General features: G+C 40.1%; 1 protein-coding gene across 3 annotated transcripts in view; it reads right to left on the minus strand.

Annotated features, from left to right (window-relative positions):
- SPATA6 (spermatogenesis associated 6) overlaps positions 1–19,805 on the minus strand; it is a 182,233-nt gene extending 162,428 nt beyond the window's left edge. Inside the window, exon 1 of one of the 3 annotated variants that reach the window (XM_055402005.2) lies at positions 19,529–19,805. In XM_055402005.2, the coding sequence (XP_055257980.1) occupies positions 19,529–19,579 (51 nt within the window). In that variant the 5' untranslated portion in view covers positions 19,580–19,805. The remainder of the gene's footprint in view (positions 1–19,528) is intronic. The other 2 variants (XM_055402004.2, XM_055402002.2) reach the window with 2 other exon arrangements.
- Positions 19,806–20,050: the final 245 nt, after the last annotated feature.

Raw genomic sequence — 20,050 nt, forward strand, 5'->3', positions numbered from 1 at the left:
ACACTAACAGTTTTAAACAGTTAGCCTTAGGCTCCCACTTTATGTAGAATGCTGACATAAACTCACTCAGCACCATTTAATCACAAAGGATAAAGATTCAGCAGAAATAAAGCACTATCCTAGAGGACAAGAAAATAACAAAACAAAGCACAAATCTGACCTGTAGTGCCCTAAGTCACAGCCCATACACACCCTCATCAAAAGAAATATGACAAACTTCCAAAGCAAGGGAATTGTAAAGTTTCCAGCCCAGTGAAATATTTTTTAAATATAAAACTGTACTTAACTATTCCCAGGATTGATACAACAATGTAGGGTTTCTAAAACATACACAGCAAGGTCTTTCCAGTTTCTCCATATTTCATTGCCAGTCATCAACTGTCCTTAGTAGAATATAGAAGACTGTCTAAGATTTGAATCCAATTTATCACATAACTATATTACTCAATATCTCCTAAAACTACAAAGTATACGTGTCATTGTTTCCTGAACACACACATGGATTTCTTGCCACACGTTCTTTCATTATCTGGATTACTACTCCATTCCATCTCCTCCTCACCTACTTCTATCTCCCAAGGCTTTCATTAACTGCCATCTCAATACACAAAACTTCTCTTGATTTTCCAATTATCACTACTGAATTAACTCTAATTCAAACATTTGTTGTGAATTTATTATATTCAAGTAAATAAGTCTTAGCTTCTCATAGCATTTTACAGTTCTTTTAAGGCCCTAATTATTGTCTCCCTGTACATCAATCAAATAGGTACACCTCACCTCTTTAACTGGAGAAGGCAATGGCGACCCACTCCAGTACTCTTGCCTGGAAAATCCCATGGACAGAGGAGCCTGTGGGCTGTAGTCCATGGGGTTGCTAAGAGTCGGACACAACTGAGCGACTTCACTTTCACTTTTCACTTTCATGCACTGGAGAAGGAAATGGCAACCCACTCCAGTGTTCTTGCCTGGAAAATCCCAGGGCTGGGGGGGAGCCTGGTGGGCTGCCATCTATGGGGTCGCACAAATTCAGACATGACTGAAGCGACTTAGCAGCAGCAGCAGCATTTAACTTGACTATAAACTCCTAAGAACAGAAATTCTAATTTTCTCATCAATGTATCCAAATACTCAGACTCTCAGTATTAAGAAGCAGCTTAGAAATAATCTAGTAAAGCTTCAAATTTTTTATGTTGGGAAACAACAGACCCCCAATAAAGACAAAGTAATTAACTACTTAAAGTCACACAATAAATGAGTCACTTCATGTCCCTTTGTATATAGCAGCTAAAATCATTTTCTACGCCAGTTACTTTGAGTCTATCTACCTCTTATTCTATTTTCTACTTTTGTCCTAATAATTCACTACTGATTATTAAAATCAGTCAAGGTCCTGAGAAATTTCACTCTGTCTGAAAGCTTCATTTTCTACTGCCTCATTTAAACAAACCTGTTAGAGTCCTTCTACATATCTGTTATGCTTACAGATGTGACAGCTCCAAATTGAGATGGATGGTTAGTATAAAACACAAGATTTTGAAGGTTTTTGAGGACTTGTTCTAAAATATTTTAAGGAATTTTTATCAAAAAAAAGTGTAAAATATCTCATTAACAACTTTCATATTAACTACATGTTGAAAGGATAATACTTTGATATACTGAATTAAATAAAACTATTATAAAGTTAATTTATCACTTATAATTTATCACTAGTGATAATTTATCACTTTATAGTATCACTTACTTAGTGCAACTAGTTTATACTGGGCAGTACAGCTCTAATTGTCCTCACTGGAAACTGCTGAGTGTTTTCCCAATTTGTTGTATATATAAGAAGACATGACTTTTTCTTATCTACAATTCTACAAATTCTGCCATTGTTTAAAGCAATACCATGGAACAGTCCAAGAAGGCATTAAAAGAAGGTTTAAAGACAATCCTATGGAACAAATATAAAATAAATAGCAAACTGGTTGACTTAAAACAGTCATATGGATAATTATTGCTTTTGGTTTTGTTGTTGTTCAGTTCCTAAGTCATGTCCACCTCTTTGCAACATCATGGACTTCTCTGTCCAGGCTTCTCTGTCCTCCACTATCTCCTGGAATTTGCTCAAATTCATGTCTGTTGCGTTGATGATACTATCTAACCATCTCATCTTCTGCTGATCCCTTCTCCTCCTTCCCTCAATCCTTCCCAGCATCAGAGTCTTTTCCAATGAGTCAGCTCCTCGCCTCAGGTGGCCAAAGGACTGGAGCTTCAGCTTCAGCATCAGTCTTTCCAAAGGATAGTCGGGGTTGATTTCATTTAGGATTGACTGGTTTGATCTCCTTGCAGTCCAAGGGACTCTCAAGACTCTTCTCCAGCATCACAACTCAAAAGCATCAAGTCTCTGGTGCCCAGCCTTCTTTATGGTCCAATTCCACATCTGTACATGACTATTGGAAAAACCATAGCTTTGACTATACTGACTTTTGTCAGCAAAGCAATGTCTATGCTTTTTAATATGCTGTCTAGGTTTGTCATAGCTTTTCTCCCAAGGAGCAAGCATATTTTCGTTTCATGGCTACAGTCACCATCCGCAGTAATTTTGGAGCCCAAGAAAACAAAATCTGTCACTGTTTTTACTTTTTTCCCTTCTATTTGCCATAAAGTGATGGGACTGGATGGTCTGATCTTAGTTTTTTGAATGCTGAGTTTCAAGCTAGCTTTTTCACTCTCCCGTTTCATTCTCAAGAAGTGTTTTAGTTCGTCATCACTTTCTGCCATTAGAGTGGTGTATCTGAGGTTGCTGATATTTCTCCCAGCAATCTTGACTCCATTTTGTGATTCACCCAGTCCAGAATTCCGCATGATAAACTGCATAGAATTTAAATTAACAGAGTGATAATATACAGCCTTGCCATACTCCTTTCCCAATTTGGAACCAGTCAATTGTTCCATGTCTGGTTCTAACTGTTGCTTTTTGACCCACATAGACATTTTACAGGAGATATCTCTTTAAGAACTTTCCAGTTTGTTGTGATCCACACAGTCAAAGGCTTTAGCTTAATCAATGAAGCAGATGTTTTTCTGGAACTCCCTTGCTTTTTCCATGATCCAATAAATGTTGGCAAATAATAATTCATATAGGACAACAAGTCTGTCCTTGTTCTTAGGGGATTTACACTGAAATATTTAGTGGTAAAGTGTCTGAATGTAAGCAACTTCCTTTCAAATATCTCATCACTATATTTATATGTCTATATCTCTACTTATATCATAGAGAGAGATAAATAAATCAGATGTGAAATAATCAGACTCTCTCCAAAAGCAGTGAGAATGTCAACAAAAACTGTCAAAATCAACTCTTTAGAGGTGTGGAAATTAACCAGAGGTTTGCAACAATCTAAGGAGCATTTATTCAAGAAAAAGAGCTGACATACTTTATTCCCAATGTCCTCCACTCAGGTCTACTATACCCTTGAAAACCAAAATTCTTATGAAAACTAGCAGCCCCATTGTCATTGTAGGAAAGCAGATTTATAGCTACCCCAAAAGCCCATGCCTAAAGAATTGTCATTATTTGACCTGTCAGACAATACTCTGGAAACCCCCATTCATAGGGCTTCTCTGTATTTGACATGAATCAGAACTTGGTTACAACAAACATCCTTTACCTGCAAGGCATCTGTCAAGAAGCAGCTATTATTTAACATCATGGATGCATGACATTGGAGCAAAAAATAAGTGATCAAAACATTTAAAAGGCAACACTGGATAACTGTGTGTTTGTGTGTGTGTGTGTGTGTGTGTCTTGTCTGTGTGTCTGTGTGTCTCTGTGTGTGTATGTGCTAGGCAGGTGTCTTTGACAATGAGATTTCTCTTCATACTCACTAGGATGGCTATAAATAAAAAGATGGACAAAACAAGTATCAGGGAGTGGGTCAAAAAATTGGAACCCTGATACTGTGCTGACGGAAAAGTAAAATTGTATAGTCACTATGGTAAAATTTTTGAAGTTCCTCAAGAAAAGTAAACAGTTACCACAAGAACCAGCAACTTGCTAGGTATACACCGAGGAGTAATGAAAACATACATCCACACAATATGTACAAGAGTATAACAGCATTATTGGTAATAGCCAAAACGTAGATACAATCCAAATGTCAACCAACTGATGGATAAGCAAAATGTGGATAAGCTAAATGTGGTATATCCATACAATAGAATATGATTTTGCCATAAAAAGGAATAAAGCACTTGTAATATACTGATACATACTATGACATGGATGAATCTTAAAAACATTAGGCTAAGTGAAAGAAGTCAGACACAGACGTACACATATTATATAATTCCACTTACAAAAATGTTCATTATAGGCAAATCCATAGATCTAGAAATTAGATTAGTGGTAGACAGGGGTTGGGGGAGAGGGAATGAAATTGAGAAATTTCTTTATGGGGTAATGAAAATGTCCTGGAACTAGTAGTGAATATATGAAACTTTGTGAATATATGAAAATTTACTGAACTGTATACTTTAAAAGTGTGGATTTTATGATGTGTGAATTATTTCTCAAATTTTTAAAAGATTCAGGATTCAACTAAAATTATAGAAAAAGATATACCATACATTCACTAATCATAAGAAAGCTAGGGTAGTCACTTTAATATGACATAAAGTAGACTTCAGAGAAAGATTACCAAGGTTAAAGTGGAACACTTCATATCAATCAAAAATTTGATTTACGAAAAGATATAGAAAATTAAATTAAATAGGAAAAGGAGTACATCAAGGCTGTATATTGTCACCTTGCTTATTTAACTTATATGCAGAGTACATCATGAGAAATGCAGGGCCGGAGGAAACATAAGCTGGAATCAAGATTGCCAGGAGAAATATCAATAACCTCAGATATACAGATGCCACCACCCTTATGGCAGAAAGTAAAGAACTAAAGAGCCCCTTGATGAAAGTGAAAGAGAGTGAAAAAGTTGGCTTAAAGCTCAACATTCAGAAAACTAAGATCACGGCATCTGGTCCCATCACTTCATGGGAAATAGACAGGGAAACAGTGGAAATAGTGTCAGACTTTATTCTTGGGGGCTCCAAAATCACTACAGATGGTGATTGCAGCCCTGAAATTAAAAGACTCTTACTCCTTGGAAGGAAAGTTATGACCAAGCTAGATAGCATATTGAAAGCAGAGACATTACTTTGCCAACAAAGGTCCATCTAGTCAAGGCTATGGTTTTTCCAGTGGTCATGTATGGATGTGAGAGTTGGACTGTAAAGAAAGCTGATCACCGAAGAATTGATGCTTTTGAACTGTGGTGCTGGAGAATACTCTTGCGAGTCCCTTGGACTGCAAGGAGTTCTATCCAGTCCATCCTGAAGGAGACCAGTCCTGGGTGTTCATTGGAAGGACTGATGCTAAAGCTGAAACTCCAATACTTTGGCCACCTCATGCGAAGAGTTGACTCATTGGAAAAGACCCTGATGCTTGGAGGGGCTGGAGGCAGGAGGAGAAGGGGACGACAGAGGATGAGATGGCTGGATGGCATCACCGACTCCATGGTCATGAGTTTGGGTGAACTCCGGGAGTTGGTGATGGACAGGGAGGCCTGGCGTGCTGCAATTCATAGGATCACAAAGAGTCGGACACGACTGAGTGACTGAACTGAACTGAATACTACAATGTCAAAGTAATGAAGCAAAAAATTATATAACTGAATTTTGACACTTCACAGTAACCAATATAAGAAGAAGAGAAAAATCATAAAGGGTATAGAAGACATAGACAACAGCATTTAAGTAATCTGACCTCACATTTACATAATATTCTATACAACAACAGAAGGATATACAGTCTTCTACAAGTACATATGAAAACATGCATCAAGACAGATGATATGAGCCATAAAACAAGTCTCAATAACCATAAAAGGACATAGGTTCAATATACAAAAAATCAACTTTATTTCTATATTTTAGAAAATTTAACACCATTTATAAAATCATTAAAATCTCAGGCATGTACTGCTTAGGTACAAATTTAACAAAATATGTGTAAGACACGTATTCTGAAAACTACAAACATTACTGAAAGAATATGAAAGAAAATTAAAGAAATTTACACAACCTGAAAATAATGTTAAGTGTTTAGAATCCTTCATCTAATAAGGGGAGAAAATTCCATAAAAAACAAAAATTATGAAATCAAAATAATTAAAAATGTAAATATCTGGCATATGTTTAAAAAGAGACATTAAATGAGAAATCATAGAATATGTAGTCAATGAAGTTAAAAACCTCAATAGAAAAGATTTAAAATTTTAACTTAATAAGAAAATAATACTACAGATTATCTCAAGAGGATATAAAAATAAATATTATACCATAAAGTACTTAAGAAAGAAAATATAAAAGATCCAATATATGTCTAATTCTACTGTCAGCAAAAAAGAGAGAACAGCATTAAAAAAATATTGATAGATATAAAAGCTAAGAATTTCCCAGAACTGCAGAAACCCATAAATTCTTAGATGGAAAGTATAAACCCAGTGCAAAACAGAATAGAAATGAATATATAATTCTATACATCATAGTGTACTAGAATGCATCAAGGATAAAGTGAAAATACATTATCATAGTGAAGATTTTAATATCAAGACTGAAGATTTTATTACCTCCATTAGTCTAGTACAGGTTATATGCCCACAAAAAATTTAATATAGACTTGACGATATTTCAGAGAAAATAAATGATCTGATAATGACAGATAGAACCCTACATCCAACAAATAAATTACTATATCATTTTCAAGTAAATACGGAACATTTGCAATAATTGGATTATTTATAAATATACACATAATAATTGGAAAACAGTACATTGGAAATTGCAACAAAAATAATCAGTATTACCCAAATTTCATTCAATACTCCCAGTGCAATTCAATTAAAACACATTAGGACTTTGCCGGTGGTCCAGTGGTTAAGAATCTGCCTCCCAAGGCAGGGGACACAGGTTCAATTCCTGGTCTGGGAAGATCCCACACGGTGCAGGGCAACTAAACCCATGAGCCACAACTACTGAGCCAGTGCTCTAGAACCGGTATCCGGCAACTACTGAAGTCATCTGCAACAAGAGAAGCCACCAAAATGAGAAGGCTGTGCACCACAACTAGAGGGAAGCTCCCCCTCATCACAACTAGAGAAAGCCTGCACACAACAATGGAGACAGCATAGCCAGAAACAATTAAATAAATGAACGATTTTTTAAAAAATTCCACAATAAAAGAAAGTATGTATGTGTGTGTGTGCATGCATGGGGAGGAGGGGAAGAGGGAAGGGAAGGAAGAAAAAGACACATATAAATCCTATATATCTTGAACTTTAAACAAACTCTTAAAATAGCTCATAAGCCAAAGTAAATAGTATAAAATAAACTTTATACAAATTATAAAATATTCAATATTTTCCTGGAGGAGGAAACGGCAAACAATTCCAGTATTTTTGCCATAAAAAAAAATCCCATGGACAGAGGAGCCTGCTGGGCTACAATCCATGGGGTCCCAAAGAGTCGGACACAACTGAGCAACTGAACAACACAACATTAGACTTAGGGAAAACCATTCAGTATAATGCAAGCTCAGAATATTTTTAAAATTATGGGGAATTCTGTGGTAGTCCAGTGGTTAGGACTCTGCCCTCTCACTTCCAAGGTCCCTGGTTCAATCCCTGGTAGGGAACTAAGATTCCACATCACATAACCCAAACAGTGTGGAAAAAAAAAAAATTAGGAATAGAAGGGAACTTTCTCAACTTAAATGAAAATCCTACATCCAATATTATACTAGGTTGAAACATATGAAATTGTCATTCCTTTTTAAAGTCAAAAACTAATCCACTGACAGCATTTTTGTAACATTCAATCTAATACTGGTGACTTCAGCATAACTTAAATAAAATGACAAGTATATGTACTGTTATTCCCACTACTTAACATTGTACTAGTCAAGACATAAGGAAAAGAAAAAAGATTGTACAGAAGTCAAAACTGACTTTATCTGTAAACATGATTTTCCACATAGAAAATCCAAATAATTTATATGAGATTTTAGCAATGTTGCTGAATTGAAAATATGCAAGGACATGTACAGAAATGTTCATAGGAGCACAATTTCTAATGTTACAAAATTGGAAAGAAAAAATGAAAATGTCATCAACAATAGAATGGACATAGAGAGAAGGAATAGTTTTCTGAGTTCAGTTCAGTTCAGTCACAGTTGTGTCCGACTCTTTGCGATTCAATGGACTGCAGCACGCCAGGCTTCCCTGACCATCATCAACTCCAGGAGCTTGCTCAAACTCATGTCCATTGAGTCAGTGATGCCATCCAACATTCTTATCCTCTATTGTCCCCTTCTCCTCCCACCTTCAATATTTCACACTATCAGGGTCTTTTCCAATGAGTCAGCTCTTTGCATCAGGTGGCCAAAATATTGGAGCTTCAGCGTCAGCATCAGTCCTTCCAATGAATATCCACAACTGATTTCCTTCAGAATGGACTGGTTTGATCTCCTTGCAGTCCAAGACTCTTGCAAGAGTCTTCTCCAACGTAATAGTTCAAAAGCATCATTCTTCAGTGCTCAGCTTCCTTTACAGTCCAACTCTCACACCTATACATGACTACTGAAAAAACCATAGCTTTGACTAGATGGACCTTTGTCACCAAAGTAACGTCTCTGCTTTTTAACATGCTGTCTAGGTTGGCCATAGCTTTTCTACCAAGGAACAAGCATCCTTTAATTTCATGATGTAGTCACCATCTGCAATGATTTTGGAGCCTAAGAAAATAAAGTATCTCACTGTTTCCATTGTTTCCCTATCTATTTGCCATGAAGTGATGGGATAGGATGTCATGATCTTAGTTTTCTGAATGTGGAGTTTTAAGCCAACTTTTTCACTCTCCTCTTTCACTTTCATCAAATGGCTCTTTAGTTCTTATTTGCTTTCTGCCATAAGGGTGGTGTCATCTGCCTATCTGAAGTTATAGATATTTCTCCCTGCAATCTTGATTCCAGCGTCTACTTCAATCAGCCTGGCATTTTACATGATGTACTCTGCATATAAGTTAAAAAAGCAGGCTGACAAGATACAGCCTTGATGTACTCCTTTCCCAATTGGGAACCAGCCCATTACTCCATGTCCAGTTCTAACTGTTGCTTCTTGACCTGCAAGAATTCCTAGGAGGCAGGTAAGGTGATCTGGTATTCCCCTCTCTTGAAGAATTTTCCAGTTTGTTGTGACTCACACAGACAAAGGCTTTGGCGTAGTCAATAAAGCAGACGTAGATGCCTTTTCTGGAACTCTTTTGCTTTTTCTATGATGCAATGGATGTTTGCAATTTGATGTCTAATTGCAATTTGATCTCTAATTGATTCTAAATCCAGCTTCACAGTTCATGTACTATTGAAGCCTTGCTTGGAGAATTTTGAGCATTACTTTGCTGGCATGTGAGATGAGTGCAATTGTGCAGTAGTTTGAGCATTCTTGGGCATGGCGCTTCTTTGGGATGGAAATGAAAACTGACCTTTTCCAGTCCTGTGGCCACTGTTGAGTTTTCCAAATCTGCTGGCATATTGTACAGCACTTTCACAGCATCATCTTTTAGGATTGAAATAACGCAACTGGAATTTCTTCACCTGCACTAGTTTTGCTGGTAGTGACTGTTCCTAAGGCCCACTTGACTTCTCATTGTAGGATGTCTGGCTCTAGGTGAGTGATCACACCATCATGGTTAGCTGGGTCATTAAGATCTTTTTTGTATAGTTCTTCAGTGTATTCCTGGACGTCTTCTTAATAACTTCTGCTTCTGATAGGTCTATACCAATTCTGTCCTTTTCTGTGTCCCTCTTTGCATGAAATATTACCTTGGTATCTCTTAATTTTTTTGAGGAGACCTCTAGTTTTTCCCATTCTACTGTTTTCCTCTATTTATTTGCATTGATCACTGAGGAAGGCTTTCTTATCTCTTCTTACTACTCTTTGGAACACTGCATTCAGACGGGTATATCTTTCCTTTTCTCCTTTGCCTTTAGCTTCTCTTCTTTTCTATTTGTAAGGCCTCCTTAGACAACCATTTTGCCTTTTTGTATTTCTTTTTCTTGAGAATAGTCTTGATCACTGCCTCCTGTACAATGTCATGAACCTCTGTCCATATTTCTTCGGGTAGTCTATCAGATCTAATCCTGTGAATCTATTTGTCACTTCCACTGTATAGTCATTGAGTTAGACAAGGCTGTTGGTCCATGTGATCAGATTGGTTAGTTTTCTGTGATTGTAGTTTTCATTCTGCCTGCCCTCTGATGGAGAAGGATAAGAGGCTTATAGAAGCTTCTTGATGGGAGAGACTGACTGAGGGGGAAACTGGGTCTTGTTCTGATGGGCGGGGCCATGCTCAGTTCAGTTCAGTTCAGTTCAGTCGCTCAGTCGTGTCCGACTCTCCGCGACCCCATGAATCACAGCACGCCAGGCCTCCCTGTCCATCACCAACTCCCGGAGTACACTCAAACTCATGTCCACAGAGTCGGTGAATAGGGGCCATGCTCAGTAAATCTTTAATCCAGTTTTCTGTTGATGGGCAGGGCTATGTTCCCTCCCTAATGTTTCACCTGAGGCCAAACTATGGTGGAGGTAATGAAGATAATGGCAACCTCCTTCAAAAGGTTCCATGCACACACTGCTGCATGTCCTCAACCCTGCAGCAAGCTACCACCAACCCATGCCTCCGCCAGAGTCTCCTGAACACTCATGGGCAAGTCTGGGTGAGTCTCTTGTGGGATCACTGCTCCTTTCTCCTGCGTCCTGGTGGGCACAAGGTTCTGTTTGTGCCCTGTAAAAGTCTATTTCCCCAGTCCTGTGTAAGTTCTGGCAGCTTCATGGTGGGGTTAAAGGCAACCTCCTCCAAGAGTACTCATGCCGTACCCAGGTTTGCTGCATCCAGAGCCCCTGCTGACCCGTACCTTTGCAGGAGTCACTCAAACACACTCTGGCTCAGTCTCTGTGGGGCCTCTGGGTCCTGGTGGGCACAAGATTTGGCTGACCCCTCTGAGCTATCTGGCGGGTATGGGGTTTGATTCTAAACATGATTCGCCCCTCCTACCATCCTGCTGGATGGTTCCCCTTTGCCCTTGGGTGTGAGGTAACTTTTCTTGGTGAGATCCAACATTCTCCTGACAATGGTTGTTCAGCAGTGAGTTGTAATTTTGGAGTTTCTCACAGGACAAGATGAGTGCACGTCCTTCTACTCTGCCATCTTGAGAACTATGAGCCACGCCATGTAGGGCCACCCAAGACGGATGGTTCAGTCGAGAGTTCTGACAAAACGTGGTCCACTGGAGAAGGGAATGGCAAACCTCTTCAGTATTCTTGCCTTGAGAACCCCATGAACAGTATTAAAAGGCAAAAAAACAGGACACTGAAAGATGAACTCCCCAGGTGCCCAGTATGCTACTGGAGATCAGTGGAGAAATAACTCCAGAAAGAATGAAGAGACGGAGACAGAGTAAAAATAACACCCAGCTGTGGATATGACTGATGATGGAAGTAAAGTCCGATGCCAGAAAAAGCAATATTTCATACCAACCTGGAATGTTAGGTCCATGAATCAAGGCAAACTAGAAGTGATCAAACAGAAGATGGCAAGAGTGAACATCAACATTTCAGGAATCAGCGAACTAAAATGGACTGGAATGGGTGAATTTAACTCAGATGACCATTATATCTAATACTGTGGCCAAGAATCCCTTAGAAGAAATAGAGTAGCCATCATAGTCAAAGGAAGAGTCTGAAATGCAGTACTTGGATGCAATCTCAAAAATGACAGAATGATCTCTGCTCATTTCCAAGGGATACGATTTAATATCACAGTAATCCAAGTCTACGCCCCGACCAGTAATGCTGAAGAAGCTGAACAGTTCTATAAAGATCTGCAAGACCTTCACCAGGAGTTGGTGATAGACAGGGAAGCTTGGCATGCAGCAGTCCATGGGGTCACAGTCGGACACGACTCAGTGACTGAACTGACTGACTGTATAATCCTAAGTGATTAAACAGCCAACAGGTACATGAAAAGATGTTCAACATCGCAAATCATCAGGGAAATGCAAATGAAAACTACAATCAGATATTACTTCACACATGTCAGAAGAACTATCATGAAGAAGACATGATATAACAAGAGTTGGTGAAGATCTAAAGAAAAGAGAATCATAAAAAAACTGCTTGGGGGAATGCAAATTGCGCATAGCCACTATGGAAAACAATATGGAGGTTCCTTCAGTTCAGTTCAGTTCAGTTGCTCGGTCGTGTCCGACCCTTTGCGACCCCATGAATCACAGCACGCCAGGCCTCCCTGTCCATCAACAACTCCCAGAGTCCACCCGAACCCAAGTCCATCAAGTCGGTGATGCCATCTAACCATCTCATCCTCCGTCGTCCCCTTCTCCTCTTGCCCTCAGTCTTTCCCAGCATCAGGGTCTTTTCAAATGAGTCAGCTCTTCACATCAGGTGGCCAAAGTTATTGGAGCTTCAGCTTCTACATCAGTCCTTCCTATGAACACCCAGGACTGATCTCCTTTAGGATGGACTGGTGGGATCTCCTTGCAGTCCAAGGACTCTCAAGAGTCTTCTCCAACACCACAGTTCAACAGCATCAATTCTTTGGCACTCAGCTTTCTTTATAGTCCAACTTTCACATCCATACATGACTACTGGAAAAACCATAGCCTTGACGAGACAGACCTTTGTTGGTAAGGTAATATCTCTGCTTTTTAATATGTTATCTAGGTTGGTCATAACTTTCCTTCCAAGGAGTAAGCGTCTTTTAATTTCATGGCTGCAGTCACCATCTGCAGTGATTTTGGAGCCCAGAAAAATAAAGTCAGGCACTGTTTCCACTGTTCCCCCATCTATTTGTCATGAAGTGATGGGACCAGATGCCATGATCTTGAATATTGAGCTTTAAGCTACCTTTTTCACTCTCCTCTTTCACTTTCATCAAGGGGCTCTTTAGTTCTTCCTCACTTTCTGCCATAAGAGTAGTGTCATCTGCATATCTGAGGTTATTGATATTTCTCCTGGCAATCTTGATTCCAGCCTGTGCTTCCTCCAGACCAGCGTTTCTCATGATGTACTCTGCATATAAGTTAAATAAGCAGGGTGACAATATACAGCCTTGATGTACTCCTTTTCCTATTTGGAACCAGTCTGTTGTTCCATGTCAACTCAATTTCAGTAGAGCTGCCAATGATGCTATGATTTTCTGAAAAAGTAAACTCTTAACAGAGTTCCAAACAAAACAAAGTACACTCTTTCCTCACTTTACACGGTAATTGCATCACTGGAAAAGTCACTGTACTTAAAACTTTTACACACATACACACACACAAAAGGTCTGTGTTTATACATAAAACAGAGATAGATTCTTAATCTCTAATCATTATAAACAGGCTTTCATATATATGTATAGATATATATTCAAGGGAACATTCAAGTCATGAAGAATACCAGACAACTAATATCAATAGAAACCGCCCCCCCACCCCCGCCACACACACACTGTAACCACTGTGGCAAACAAACGGAGCCTAACAAATTTCTTAGAATGCTCCCTAAGGCACAGTACCAGCCCTTGAGAACAACAGATTCACGGACACCAAGATATGTATGAATATTCTCACTGCAATGCTATTTGTAATATTCAAAAAGAGGAACAGTGGTAGTTAAAAGTCCGTCAATAGGGGAATAAGAATTAAATCTCTCATGTAAATATACAGCATTATGCAACAATCAGGGCTTCCTAGGTAGTTCAGTTGTGAAGAATCTGCCTGCCAATGCAGGAAACGTGGGTTCTATCTCTGGGTTGGGAAGATCCCCTGGAGAAGGAAATGGCAATCCACTCCAGTATTCTTGCCCAGGAAATCCCATAGAGAGATAAGCCTAGTGTGCCATAGTCCATGGAATCATAAAAATGTCAGGCGTGACTTAGCAACTAAACAACAACAACAAAATGTAACAATTAAGGAAATGAACTAGATTTGCAAGAATCAACACTTGGCGACAAATTTTAGAAACAGTGAAGTAGGAAAACAGATTTGCAGAAGGACATCTATAATATTTCCTGCAGTCTATGGGGTCGCAAAGAGTTGAACATGACTTGGCAACTGAACAACCTACAGTATTATACCATTTGTGCACGATTTTAAAACAGAGCAATAGTACACAGATTATGTAAGCATATACAAATATGTAGCAAACGTAAAAAACCTGAATGAAAAGAATACAGTCCAACTTCAGGATAGTGATTACATTACCTCTAGGAAGGGAGGGAGGAAAACTGGACTCAGAAAGAGGTGCAAAAGGGCCTTAAACTAGATCGGTAACATTTTCTTAAAAACACAAATCTTCAGGAAATGTAAACTGAGCATTTATTAAATCAGGGTGGGGAAAGATTACAGTATTTAGATTTTACTTTTCTGTAAGTCTGAAGTACTTTATAGGCAAAGTTTTAAAAAGTCTGTATTCCAGGGAAATGCCAACTGCAGCATAACTGAGTAAGGAAACCAGATAACCATCACAGACGATCAGATGAATAGTGACAGAAAAGGACCTAGATCTCTTTGCTTCAATGCTATCAATAATTTGAGTGAGGTAACAAGGTGAGGTAAATATAGAGAAGAAAAAACGGTAATTATATAATATTGACTAACCCCAAACTGACACTATTCAGGTAAAAAAACTGGCTGGTTTTACTGCCCAGGCACTGGGCTTTACTCTTATACCTCCAATTTCTTCTGTCTATATTCCTAAAAAAAATAAAATCTCATGGAAACTGCACTACTGAATAAGAAGAAGGTAGAGAGAAGCAGCAGCAAATATACTTTTTTATATCACTTTTTTTTGTTTGTTTCAAATATCAAAAGTGTAAGTGATACGAAATATAATTTTTGCCTGCTCTTTAAAATTGAGTTACTTGGCATATTATATCATTTTCCCAAGACTCCTTGAAAAAAGTCACACTTTCTTTCCCAGCAATATATTTTCTCTCAAATCTTGGTTCTGTTGAGCAACTCAAAATATGGTGTTATACACCAAAACCTTTCACGTTTACTCATTTTTGCTCTCATATGATCATAGTATCAAAGGTGAGATTGCCACAAATACAAGACTGCAACAAAAAATAAACATGGAAAGGGGAGAAGAAAATGAAGTGCCACGTTTTCAATAAGAAAGTAGAAATTTAAATACCTAATTTCCAGTTTAGAAGAGCAAATTAAATGTCACCACAATGGGAAAAAAAAATCAGACAATAACATGGGATATTCTGCATCCGAGTCTGGTCTCCTTAACATAATGTGCATAAAAAGACTTTTTCAGGAATGAATGTGCCTAGTAGCTTCATCCAAGACAGTCACAACCTGGTAACAACCCAAATAATCAACAATAAAGAGAAGGCATAAACATGCTGTGGTGTACAACAAAATCTGGTGTGAACCATGTGATAGAAATCTGGTGTGAACCATATATATATATATATGATATATGTAATCATATATATGGTTATACCATATATAACTATATAATAGCTACTACACAGTATAAAGGAGTAACCACTGATAAGCACAGCAACATGGATGAGTCTCAGAAATACAATGAGCAAGAGAAGCCCACAGAAAATATTATACACTCTATAGCTCATTTAATATGAAGCTCAAGTACTGGCAAACTAATCTGTAGTGAGTGACAGAAATCAGAGTAAGTGTTCCCTTTGCGCAGGGCTTAAAAGGAGGAACAAGGGAATTTACTGGGGTGCTGCAAGAGTTCTAAACGTGGATCTGAATAATGGTTATATAAAAGTGTATGAATTTATCTAAATCCACAAAAGACATTGTGGAAATGAAAAAGTAGAACTGCTTTATATTATAATGAACTAAAATGACCTAACAATCAAATGCAACATGTAAACTTTGATTGGATCTTGCTTTGGAAAAGCAAACTATACAAGTCATTTCTGTGACAATGAGGAAAACGTGAAAATGGACTAAATACTAAGAAAGCATCAATAATTATCATAGGTGTGATAATAGTATTGAGGTTATGTAAAACAATGTCCTTATTTTTAGAACACATATACTAAAGTATTTAGGAGTCTCATAGCAACAATTCTGCCATATTTTAGCAAAAAAACAATTATACATATCCAAAGGGGCTTTCCTGGTGGTTCAGAGGTTAAAGTGTCTGCCTGGAATGTGGGAGACCCTGGTTCGATCCCTGGGTCGGGAAGATCCCCTGGAGAAGGAAATGGCAACCCACTCCAGTACTCTTGCCTGGAGAATCCCATGGAGGGAGGAGCCTGGTAGGCGGGTCGCAAAGAGTCGGTCACGACTGAGTGACTTCATTACTACTATACAAATGTACAGATATATCAAACTATGAACACAGGTCATGGGATATAGTTATTCATTGTACTATTCTCTCAACAACTCTGTATGTTTGAAAAATGTCAATAAAAAATTGAGGGGGAAAAGAAGATGTCAACTTTTTTAGATCTTGAGTGATCTTCAGGATATATTACAGAAAGTATAAAAGCAAAGTGCAGAGTAGTTATGTAATATGCTATCTATCATGAAGGAAAGTAAAAAATATATATGGGAAGGGACAGTGTACTATGTGTGTATATATATATTGAGATTATATTACAAAAGGAAATACTAGAAGAATCAATAAAAATGGTTTCTTTTAGCAGATGAAAATAGATGGAAGATACGTTTGAATAGGGCTGGAAGTGAGACTTCTTGGAATGTATCATTTTATACAGTTTTGACTTTTAACCCATAAATGTAAAGAATTGAATTAAATTGAAAAAAAAATGAAACTGAAAAGATGTTAAAAATATCTTTGCCCATATAATTCTTCTATTCCATCAAAGCCAAATCAAGCTTGTTTAACCTATATGATTATTAACAGTTTTTATTTTTATTTTTTTGCTCCTTCTGAGCATCAGAGTAATTTAATGGGGCTGAGAGGCCCTTGGACTGCAAGGAGATCCAACCAGTCTACTCTAAAGGAGATCAATCCTGGGTGTTCATTGGAAGGACTGATGCTAAAGCTGAAACTCCAATACTTTGGCCACCTCATGCGACGAGCTGACTCAATGGAAAAGACTCTGATGCTGGGAGAGACTGGGGGCAGGAGGATAATGGGACGACAGAGAATGAGATGGCTGGATGGCATCACCGTCTCTATGGACATGAGTTTGAGTGAACTCTGGGAGTTGGTGATGGACAGGGAGGCCTGACGTGCTGTGATTCATGGGGTCGCAAAGAGTCGGACACGACTGAGCGACTGAACTGAACTGAACCTGCTGGTCAGAAATCTTAGCCTGTTGCTGAAGATCTGCCCCTAAAAATAGTCATGCTATTTTCTAATCTGTAAAAAAAAGTAATAATAATCCAATGAAAGTTAAGATTTCTTAGAACTGTAAAATTCTTGATTCAAATGTTTATTGAAAAAAAAAAAACAGGAATGTTTCCACATGCATAATTTCTTAAGCCACGATGAACAACAAAGTTCCACTGTATAGTCATTCTCTTTCCCTCTGATAATATTGGAGAAAAAGGCTAGTGAAATAACTTTTCTTTCTTCAACCCCTTCAGGCAGTAGTCAGTTATCACAAAGCACCGATACTTCCTCTAAGCAAGACTGGATTGGCCAAGGAAGGGATGCAACAGCCAGCCCATCAGGCAGCTGCTCTGGGCAGGCTGCTAAACTCCATTGGTCAGCAGAGGAGGAAGCAGCCAGTAACAAAGTCTAAAGAGGCTGAACTCCAGAGTTTTACTAACTGCCAAGCGGTTCAGGAAGCTTTGTGTATTCTTTTGCCAAATGAATCCTCCTTTACAAAAAGGCTGCCAAAGTCTGGCAGCTGTGGGATTAAAAAAGCATCTGAAACCAAAACTACAGAGTTTCTGACATTGCAGGGAGTAAAATCTATGCACCCTTAAACATAAAACAAGACAACAAGAAACTGTTCTTCACCCCTGCCTCATACTCTGCCCTACCCCGCCTTCCTGTTTTTAAGACCCAGCAAAAGACATAAAACAGTCTTGTGACTTCCCTGGAGGTTTCAGGGACTGTGCCTCACTGGCCTCGTTGTAATGTGAGGAAGGACAGACAGGAAAGCAGGGGATGCTTTCAGAGAGGTTGGAGGGTGGGGAGCCTTGACTGCAGGGTATGCAGGAAGGAAGTGGGGAGGGCTACTTGGTGCAGCACCCACACACCCACACACACACTACACACACACACACACACACACACACACGGTTTTGCTGGGAGATGAAAGAGCTGAGAAATAAAAGGACTTAAAGAAGTAGAAAAAGAAAAAAAAGGGCTGAAGGAGGAGGAACTGTGTTTCCAAACTGCTTACAGGTCTAAAACAGAGTATGGAAAGACTTTCGGGTGGATTTCCTCTAGAAGAGAGAAACTGGGGCTTTCGTCTTAAGAGGAGAATGGAGGATTCTGTAAAGAATGAGGGGGACAGAGATCAAAACCCCTTGGAAGGTCCTATGAGATTGTTCAGAGGGATGGTGTTTGCTCAGAGCTTGGAGAGGTCCAGGGCCCTTCTCTTGTGGATGGACACGGGAATTCTCTGCCTCAGCTGGATTTCCACAGCAAGGTCGGGGATAGGACCCTCTTTGGCATCTCTTCCGTAGGGTTGCGGGTCGTCTTCAGCAAGTTGAGAGAATGAGTAGTTTCCTCTTAAAGTTAGTGCCTTTCTTGGAGTGAAGGGAAGGATAGGGGATCCCTCTCAACATTGGGAGAGTTTGGGACTGCAGGAACATGAAATGGTTTCTGAAGGGTGGCCTTGCGGTGGCGGGGCGCAGGGCGAGGGTAGATGGCAAGCTGCTGCGCGCAATGATGACAACTTCGGTTGTGAAGTGTGGGGATTCTACTTTGGAGATTTGAGAGGAAAGGCTCCTTCACTAATCAGAAGCTTGCTAACCAGTCCGAAGGAATCCACCAGCACTGACTGATTTGAGAGGAAATCCATCCCCCAGTCGCCGCCCCCTAAGACTGGGGAGAACCCAGGTCAGTAATAATCTCTCACAAAAAGAACAGGAGCAGAGAAGAGGAATTTTTAAAAGAAACCCCTACCCCTACCCCAATCCATTGGAAAGTTAAGCACGCGGAGAGGAGGACTTTCAAAAGTGGTTTAGAAAGGATTTGAAGAAACTCGAACTGGAAGCTGAGGGATGGGGATCAGACCTCTGTGTGGCCGGAGTGGGAGGGCATTCGTGATTTTTGAGGCTGAGGAAGACCCAAGCGACACGGGGTCAGGGCTCCATAGGGATGACTCGGAGGGTGGAGGAAGTTTCTAGGTGAACCGGGGTTCTCGGAAGTGAACGGAGGCGGCGTCCCGAGTAAATTCCCGAGGCTCACGACACCCGAGGGGCGGCGGCGGGGGCGCGACCAGTACTCACAGAGCGGATCTCCAGCGCCAGGGCGCATTGCAGCGCCTTCACCTTCGGCATCCAGGCGGGGTTGGGGCGGCAGGCACAGACCCCGGCCGCGGACCCTAGGGAGGCGAGGAGACGCAGGGCGGGGCGGGGACGGGGAGGAGACGAGGTGGCGGCGGCGGTGACGGCTGTGGCCCCCAGGCCGGGGCCCGCGGTCCAGCCTGGGTCCGGCCCGAGCAGCAGCGGTGCGCGGGGCGCGGACTCGTTGTCATAGCAGCCGGGAGGGGCGGGGCCGGAAGAGAAGAAGGCGGGAACGCGCCGGAGACGCCGCTCGAGTACGAGCGCCTGGGGGCGGGGCTTGGCGAAAGCCGGGAGGTGCGGGGCCGCACGAGGAGGCGGGGCTGCCGAAGAGGCGGGGTGGGCGGGGCAGTTCGTCTGTGACGTCAGACTATGGGCCCGAAGCCAGAGGAGGAAGAGAATAGCTGTATTAATAGGACAGTGTGCAGGTTAAGGGAGGTGGACTCAAGAGCACTGAGTTCGAGCGTG

The sequence above is a fragment of the Moschus berezovskii genome, chromosome 4, assembly GCF_049115385.1.
Source record: "Moschus berezovskii isolate FMDL1 chromosome 4, NW_MosBer_1.0, whole genome shotgun sequence".
NCBI classification, from domain to species: Eukaryota; Metazoa; Chordata; class Mammalia; order Artiodactyla; family Moschidae; genus Moschus; species Moschus berezovskii.